This window comes from Vanacampus margaritifer, chromosome 18, assembly GCF_051991255.1.
Source record: "Vanacampus margaritifer isolate UIUO_Vmar chromosome 18, RoL_Vmar_1.0, whole genome shotgun sequence".
NCBI lineage: Eukaryota > Metazoa > Chordata > Actinopteri > Syngnathiformes > Syngnathidae > Vanacampus > Vanacampus margaritifer.
In genome coordinates, this window is record NC_135449.1 from 15,298,855 (window position 1) to 15,308,245 (window position 9,391).

The following is a 9,391-nucleotide window of genomic DNA, read 5'->3' on the forward strand; positions in this document are numbered from 1 at the left end:
GGCCGACGTGGTTCGGGGACTGAGAACAGCGGCAGACGTGGTTCGGGAACTGGGAACAGCGGTGGCTGACGTGACACGATAGGGACTTGAGGCTGCGACGGTAGACCTGGCAGGATAGGGACTTGAGGCTGCGGCGGCAGTCCTGGCAGGGAAAGGGACATGAGGCTGCGGCGGCAGTCCTGGCAGAGAGGCTTGAAGCTGCGGCGGCAGACCTGGCAGAGAGGCTTGAAGCTGTGGCGGCAGACGTGGTTCGGGGACTGAGAACAGCGGCAGACGTGGTTCGGGAACTGGGAACAGCGGTGGCAGACGTGGCACGATAGGGACTTGGGGCGGACGTGGCTGACGTGGCACGATAGGGACTTGGGGCTGCGACGGTAGACCTGGCAGGATAGGGACTTGAGGCTGCGGTGGCAGTCTTGGCAGGGAAAGGGACTTGAGGCTGCGGCGGAGCCGACACGGGGACCTGGGGCTGCGGCGGAGCCGACACGGGGACCTGGGGCTGCGGCGGAGCCGACACGGGGACCTGGGGCTGCGGCGGAGCCGACACGGGGACCTGGGGCTGCGGCGGAGCCGACACGGGGACCTGGGGCTGCGGCGGAGCCGACACGGGGACCTGGGGCTGCGGCGGAGCCGACACGGGGACCTGGGGCTGCGGCGGAGCCGACACGGGGACCTGGGGCTGCGGCGGAGCCGACACGGGGACCTGGGGCTGCGGCGGAGCCGACACGGGGACCTGGGGCTGCGGCGGAGCCGACACGGGGACCTGGGGCTGCGGCGGAGCCGACACGGGGACCTGGGGCTGCGGAGGCAGACGTGGCTCGGGGAGTTGCGGCTGGCGACTCCGAGCGCCACCATCTGAAGCCCAACTCCCTTAATCAAAGAGGACAGCAGGTCCATTTGAGCGGCCATGGCGTGCTGGAGCTCCTCCTGGCGCGCCTCCTGATTCCCCATCATGGCTTTCAGCACTCCCGCTGGGTCCTTCTCTGGTTGGTGCATTCTGTCTAAACGGGGGGCTTTAGGACCCAGATGCGGGAAGGCAGAGCAAGGAGGCAGAGGTGTAGTCCAAAAAAAAGGGATTTAATTTCTATTGACAAAAAGGTTTCCAAAGTTCAAAAACATAAAACAAAGCATGAACTTGAACTTGAACAAAAGAGGGAACAAAAAACAGACAGCAACAAAACATGAACTTGAACTTGAACTAGGGAGGGAACAGAAAACAGGCAGCATGACATGAGGACAAACGTACGTACATACCACAATGCACCAACACAGACAGAGGAGAGACAGCAGACTAAATACACCAACACTAATGACGCAACAAGACACACCTGGACCAGACACAAGTGGCTGAGGGCACTGATTGGACAACACAAGGAAGGGCAGGGTCACAATTAACAAGACAAGGAAAACACACAAGGAAAGCAGAAACTGAACATGACAGAACCAAAACATGACAGAACCAAAACATGACAAAAATATATATACATAATTATACGTCATCCTTGTTTTGTGGAATAACTTAAATTTAGTTTATTATTTGTTTTTGGACACAATTGTGAAATTATGTTATTTTGTTTTACTGTCATTTTAAATGTTTGAAATAAAGTTGAAAAAAAAAGTTATTCAAAAGGTTTGGAAACATTAGCGTTAGCAGGTCTACTTTAGTTTGAGGGTTCTATTTAAGAAAGGTGTGAATGTGGCTATTAATGTTTCTTTGTACGTATGTGCATTGTTATTAGCTTTTGACACACGCTTCTGAAATAATAAATATGTTCAAATTTACTCTAATTATGTTGTTGTTGTTATTAAAAATCAATGTTCACATTATAAGACATTGACCATGTTCATGATTTCTTCCAACAGTTATCAATTGTTATTTAAAAAGGAAAAGATAAATATACAATCCTATAGGCCTATATAGAACTCTGTATGCATTTTCAAATGATCACTGAACAACATTCCTAGGAAATCACAACGTCCAATCACTGGTGAACTGCCTTTTTTTTTTTTATGGCTCTTGGGCTGCTCATGTAGTCCTAGGAAGCTACTTGGTGGTGGTGACCTGTTTTAGTTAACTTTGCCATGCTCAGTCCTGGGAATGGTAAATCAATGCATGTAACAAATCAAGTAAGAGGAAGTTGTTGGACATTAAATTATTAGTCATTGGCTCGGGAACGTTGAAGCTAATCTGTTTTATGAAATCGTAACCTGCAGTCAAAAACAAACCAAATTGTTCCCACACACCAGCTTGGACACGACATGAATCTGATGTTATTGAATGGGAAGGTTGTCCTCAGCTGAACTGCCAAGGACCATGCATGAGCGGACAGGAAAGGAATGAGCATGGGTGTGAATTAAAATAACACCTTCATTCATTACCCTTTCAAGTGATCTTTTGGTATTTGTCTTTTGTGAAATATATTCTCCTCAGTCCCCTCGCCAGAGACCTCATTTGAAAAGTGGGGTCGTTAAAATGTGGGTGGCATTTACTTCCAGACAAATAACCAGAACAGTTACAAGTAAGCCTACATCTTCGCAAAGATGAAGCAAAAATAGAAAATAAAATACAACAGCAATGTGAGCTCTGACAAATTTTGAGCACGGCAGACACGTGGTGGTTATCAGACAGGCTATTTCATTCATAAATAAGTGAACAAAAGGCATCTAACTCGAATCGTTTTTTTAAATAATCTCTATTTCTCTAATAGGCTCTCTTACGACTTTTGTAACTTGAGTAGACTTTAAGTATGACGTCACACCTTCGCTCGTAAACACCAACATGCGCTTGAAATGCTTGTTTTTTGGATCATCCGTGAGTCTTTGCGCACATGCAGTGCGCTGGGTCCAGTGGAGTATTGAAGGGGTTAATGGTGTTTGTGTGTGCGCGCGCGTGTCTGTGTGTGGGGGGGTGAGAGGTGGGAGGTGGATGGGACCCTCAAACAGGCAGGTACCCCGCCAGCCCCAGCCCAAAGCCGACCACTCACTTAAAAATGTTCCTCCAACTTTTCGGGATCAAGTCGAATCTGTCCTACTGCGCGTTGCTTGTCCATGTTTGTGTATCTTTAACATAAGGACAGGTTGAACGATTTTACATGCGTATGATGTGCTCCTGCAGGTCTTTTTAAACCTTAGCCGACTTTCAAACTTCACCAACTTGTGTTTGTGCGCTCTGGTGCTGAGATGTGGTGGATGCTGTTTCCACGTTGGATATGGTTTGTGGCCAGTGTGTGGCTGGAGCTCCAAGTGGGGGTTCTGCCTCACGTCACCTACTCACACGCGGGGATGTGCCCTAACGATATGAACCCCAACCTGTGGGTGGACGCCATGAGTACTTGTACAAGAGAATGTGGATCAGATCAGGTAAGAAAATGATTTGAAATGATGATTTGTATTCATATTTATTTATACACTTTAAAATACCATTTACACAGACAATTATTGGATTCAATTTAACATGAATTTCATTAAGCTTGATACAGTTCATTTACATTTTTATAACCTTTTTTTCTGATGGCATGAGAAAGGTTCATGCAAAAAAAACAAAAAAACAACAACAACCACATACTATACAGTGAGGAAAAACAGTAGGTTCAACGGTATACTCATTAGTAAGTAATCACTTTTGTTGCCATCAGTTTTTTATTTATTTTGAGGAGACAATACTGTTTTACATGCTGTACATAAACGTCTTAACATTGCAGTTAATGCCAATTATTCAGTGCTGTCCCATGTAGAACAAAATATTTACAAAACTACAAGTGGACCCCATTTTTCTTTTGTTGCTGAGTTCCTTAGACACCAATATTAGATTTGGCAGAGGCATATTTTGATGAATTACAGGTAAAATTGTTTGATAAAAATTATAGACTACAAGTTTCCTCCTGTAAACATCGTTAAGCATATATTTTATACATGTATTTAAGGCAAGTAGTAAAATGTCTTAAGTCCTCTTAATGTTTAACAAATGTAAAATACTCATAAATCATGCGGATTCTACATAAGTAAGTAACTAAGTACTGTATGAAATGTTCTCCAATCTCGATACTGTGAATGCATAGGATCGTCATCCGAGAAACGTTTCTTGGGAGTGGTAAAATGGCGGCCTTTCGGCGTTAAAAGTCTTGGCCAATCAGCTATCCAGTTTTACGTACAGATCAGTGCCCTTTAAGCTAATGACCTTTTCTGGGTCTGTTATGAGTGGGTGCCACAGAGAAGGGCTTGACAAAAAACAACAAAGGTAATAGGAACTGGTAGATACAACACACTCCTTTAAAGCTGCCTACAATGATGCTAAACTAATGCCCTTTAAGCTAATGACCTTTTCTGGGTCTATTATGAGTGGGTGCCACAGAGAAGCCGGCGCTCGAGCACCGCAGTTTTATCTGGTAAAGCCAATGACTAGAAGGGCTTGACAAAAAACAACAACGGTAAAAGGAACCGGTAGATAGTGATACAACACACTCCTTTTAAGCTGCGAGCCTACAGTGTTGCTAAGCTAACACCCTTTAAGCTAATGACCTTTTCTCGGGCTGTTGCCCCTGTAACACAGTAAATTTTGTAAAGTAAATTTTACTCTAAAAAGACTAGATTCGGTCTCACTCTAAACAGAGTAAACTTTTTACACTTGGAAGAAAGTAAAATACTAAAAACAAACAACAACAATAAAACACTCAAGGGTTGAGGAACGATCCCACAACCTTCAACATGGAAAACAGCCACTCTTGAGCCATGCTAGACTTATTGTTAGCTAACATATTGCTGATGTGTCCCAAAGGGGACCAAAAATGGAGGGACACGAGAATTCCATCTGACACCAGCGATATATTAACATCGAGTAGGAGTGTCACGGGTCAGTGGTTAGGTTGGCTGTCTCTCAACCTCAAGGTTCTGTGATTGTTCCTCAACTGTTGAGTTGTTGTTGTTTTCTAAAATATTTTACTCTATTCCGAGTATAAAGTTTACTCTGTTTAAACTGGGACAGAATATAGGCTTTTTCAGAGTAAAATTTACTCTACAAAATGTACTGTGTATCAACATGGCTGCCACGTCAGCACGTCAGTTCTTCGCTTCTATGGTCTCACTATATATCTGTATCAACATCGGTACAAACCATAAATACGTGTGCCAGTCTCTGTCTGTTGATTTCGCTACAGTGCCAGTAAACCATAGCATTCATATTTGGAACTGATGAACTTTTATTGCTATAGTACAAAAGGGCGTTTTGAGTAGAATGGACACTATTTTCTCTCTGTTAAATCCATAGTCTGTTGGTTCCAGGCCCATTAAAATCGAGATTCCACTGTAATATTTTCATAATTTCAAACAGTTCCAGATTTTTAATAAAAAATGTCATAACTTTACACCACTGTTACATAAGCAGAAGTGCAGAACAGCTCATTCACAGACAAATTTTGAGTAATTGGCAGAAAACAATGAACAGTATTTGGTTGTTCAATTTCATAGTTCGTTGGTGAGCAGGCACTCCAGAGAACCAGCAATTTGTATATGTACTACGAGCATTTAAAAGTGTTTCCATGTCACCTTTAAGTACATCCACAGTGCTGTCAGGTCTCCTTACCTGTGGAATCACCCTGATAACTCTCCTGTTTGTTTTCTAGTTTCTGATTGCAGCCTTGTCATTTGTCTGTCTGTCTGTCTTCCAGGAATGTGAATCCTTTGAGAAATGTTGCCAGAATGTGTGTGGGAATCGTAGTTGTGTGGCTGCCCGGTACATGGTTGGCGAGAAAGGCCCCGTGGCCATGCCCAAGCAAGCGACCTGTGCCAACTTCATCTGCAACCAGCAAGGGGCAGAGTGTAACATCTGGGACGGCCAGCCTGTGTGTAAATGTCGGGATCGCTGCGAGAGGGAGCCCCATTTCACGTGTGCGTCCGATGGCATGACCTACTACAACAAGTGCTACATGGATGCTGAGGCGTGCTCCAAGGGAATCAGCCTCTCTGTTGTCACATGCCGCTTCCACCTTGCCTGGCAGAGCACGAGCCCCGCGTCGTCCCCATTGACCACTCTCCATCCGACTACCACCCCATTGCAGGTGACTGTCCCGCCTCCTGCCGAGCCTCAGGCGCCTATCGTCTTGAGTATCCCGGTTCACCAGACTGTAAATGTGGGCGACACGGCCAGCTTCCTGTGCGATGTGACTGGGGGACCCCCGCCTGACATTACTTGGGAAAAACAGCTTTCAGAGGGGTTCAATAAGGTGGTCATGCGGCGCAATAACGTCCAGGGGAATATGGTTGTCACCAACGCTGGTCAGCTTGTCATCTACAATGCCAAAATGCATGACTCGGGTGTCTACACCTGCACAGCTCGAAACCCGTCTGGCTCTGTGCAAGCCCACCACGCACTCATGGTGCTGCCTCTAGAGCCATCAAAGAGTCCAGAAGCTATCAACTTGACCCAGTGCTCCCCTGAGGAGTGTCTGAAGCCCCCCGACAGTCCCGAGCTCTGTGGGAGTAACCTTGAGAAAGTGAGCTGGTTCTATGACTTACAAAGCAACAACTGCATCTCTTTTAGTCATTGCCACAGCAGTGGCCAACAGCCAGGGAAGTTGTTTGAGAGCTACGACAAGTGCATGCAATGCTGTGGTCCTGAGCTGTCGGGCCCCTGCGACCTCCCTAGTCTGCAAGGGCCATGTAAGGCCTATGAGCCGCGTTGGGCCTACAGCAGCAGCCTGCGCCAATGCCAGTCATTCATCTACGGCGGATGTGGAGGCAATGACAACAACTTTGAATCCAAAGAAACCTGCGAAGAGATGTGCCCCTACCCGAAAAACCACAACTGCAAAACCTGTAAGCCGAGAGGTAAGATCGTGACTAGCTTCTGTCGCAGTGACTTTGTCATCCTGGGACGCATGGCCGAGCTCACAGAGGAGAAAGACTCTGGCCACGCTCTTGTGACAGTGGAGGAGATCCTCAAGGATGAGAAGATGGGCCTCCGCTTTTTTGGTCAGGAGCCTCTCGAGGTGAACTTCATCAACATGGACTGGAACTGCCCGTGTCCCAACATCACGGGCGCCGCCGCTGAGGGCCAGGTCATCATCATGGGTAATGTTAGCGAAGGCATGGCTGTGCTGCAGCCGCACAGCTACGTGGGCGCCTCAAGTCCTCGCCGCGTACGAAAGCTGAGAGAGGTCATCTCCAAGAACACATGTGACATTCTCAAAGCCATCACGAACAGTCCTCAGTAGACTCTGTCCAGGTCGGCTACATATAAGGACAACAACACAACTGTGTCTGCAATGTCATCATCTATACATCTTTGGCGACTGAAGTGAAAACTGACCAACAACTTACTATTAACCTCAATGTAGATTGCTCAGATGATTCTTACCTGGTCACATCACATTGCTTCTAGTTCGGCTATGGGCTTTAATCATAATTATCCAGTTGGTATGGAAAATGGCATATCTAGGTTCTCTGAATGGGGCTGACAGTTCATGACAGCAGTTATTGTGATTTATACAAATGTGTTTGACTATGTGTAAAATAAAAGCAATTTGATACCTATCTTGATACTTTGGGTAGGATACGATTCAAGGACGGTTAAATTTTAAAGTGTCGACTCAATTTTGGTTCGATTCAGTCGGTTTACGATTCAATTCAAATGGAGGTGTTAATATTAATTGATTAATTGACAACTAATGGATTATCAAATTAATCAACAACAATTTAAACTCATTCACTCCCAGACATTTTCACTGAAGTAACCCCCTTCGCTCATTGATGTTTTACTGTATTTTGACTGATTTTGCAAGGTCCAAAGAATATTCTGTTCTATTGCTATAAAAACATGGAACCTATCAAACGAAAGATTTAAGTCTCTTCTTTCATCAGGAAAATAAAGTATATTTGTATCTGTTTTTGTTTTGTGGCAAATAGAATTAAAATATAGCTAAGTCTCATCATTATTCACAAACCTGTTGAAAACATTGGGAAAAAGAGCTTGTTGCAACAGGGCCCTGGCTGATCTCTTATACTCTGCTGCCGCCTGCTGGCCGTTTTTTGTAATAACTACTATTGCTTTAAGCCACCTCATCATGTCAGAAGCGGTATCAACGCCTTTTGTATGTTCTAGCATAAAAAACGTATAAATACGTTTTTGGGAGTGAATGACAAAGTATTAAAACATTTATTTATAAGTTTTTTAAAAACGTATTTATACATATTATACCTTTGGGTTTGAATGAGTTAATAATCGAGTTATCGTTTTGAGACATTGCTTAATTTAAAATTGTCTGAATCGTCTGATTTCAGCCTCTCAGTTGTAATTATTTTGATCTTTGTAGTCATTCATAAAAGCAGACTAATCTTTTGCCTTGTAAAACAATGGCCAAAACAGTAACTTAAACAGTATCAACTTCAATCTCTCTCGTGCCACTAAACATTACCAAATAAACCAAAACAATTGGTGAGTAAATAGTCATCTGGGGGATAGTGTTTTGTAATACACTTTCACTTTCAATTTTAAAATTGCATTTGGTTATTTGATTATTCAATAGAATAATCAATGGAGTCTGAAAGTAGTCAATAGTGACATCCCTAGATTCAAAATGGTATGGCTCTGTTCGTGATTGTATGATGCAATGATTTCTTGTTATCATTTTACGCATTGTCAGTAGTGATGGGAAAATGAAGCTTCATGAAGCACGTGAAATATTTTTTTTTACTCCTCTAGATGCTTTTGATCTAAAGATAAAGGCCTGTGCAATGGAAAATAATTACATTTCCACTGTCTGTTAAACCAAGCGTGCCATCAAAAGAAGTAAAAAAAAAAATGGCAAAAAGTGCTTCATAAAGCTTCACTAATTGTCAGTACTGTAAATATGGCATTTCCTTCATAGACATATCTCTCCAATAAAAGACAAAGTCCCATTTAGTGGGGCATTGTGTGTTATATTTATTTCACAATTCACCGCTATATGTCCATCACTGAAGACATCTGAATTAGTAAATTATAATATATTTTACTAGCTACACTATTCCTTTTCTGAAATGAAGTTATTTGTTTTTCTACTTTCGTACTTTATGGCTATTGTATTTATTATCATGTAAACTCATCATATGTGTTTGAACTGCATTGTTCTTTAAATGAAAATAATTCTTAAAAGAATATATGTTTTTGAAAATGGTGATGAAAATAAAGATTTGAGATTAATTTTTAATATAAATCTGTATTTTCTGTATTTTCATGTGTACTTTTGTGCTGCTGCTTTCAAGTTGTGGTGTTACGACCAAGACTGAAGTCTAAAATCTGAAGTCAGCATTATGTTTGAAGTCTCTCAATTGAAGATTTTGGTCATGCATACCTTCATTCTCCAAGAAAACGTTTCATTCATTCCATGATCTGGTTGAATGATTTTTTTTTTTTGTG

General features: G+C 43.3%; 1 protein-coding gene across 1 annotated transcript; it reads left to right on the forward strand.

Annotated features, from left to right (window-relative positions):
* The first annotated feature begins 3,135 nt into the window (after positions 1–3,135).
* On the forward strand, positions 3,136–7,208 carry wfikkn2b (WAP, follistatin/kazal, immunoglobulin, kunitz and netrin domain containing 2b). The gene is made up of 2 exons (XM_077551123.1): positions 3,136–3,360; positions 5,664–7,208. Exons 1-2 carry the CDS (start codon positions 3,181–3,183, stop codon positions 7,206–7,208), a joined length of 1,725 nt encoding a protein of 574 aa, XP_077407249.1. The 5' UTR covers positions 3,136–3,180.
* Positions 7,209–9,391: the final 2,183 nt, after the last annotated feature.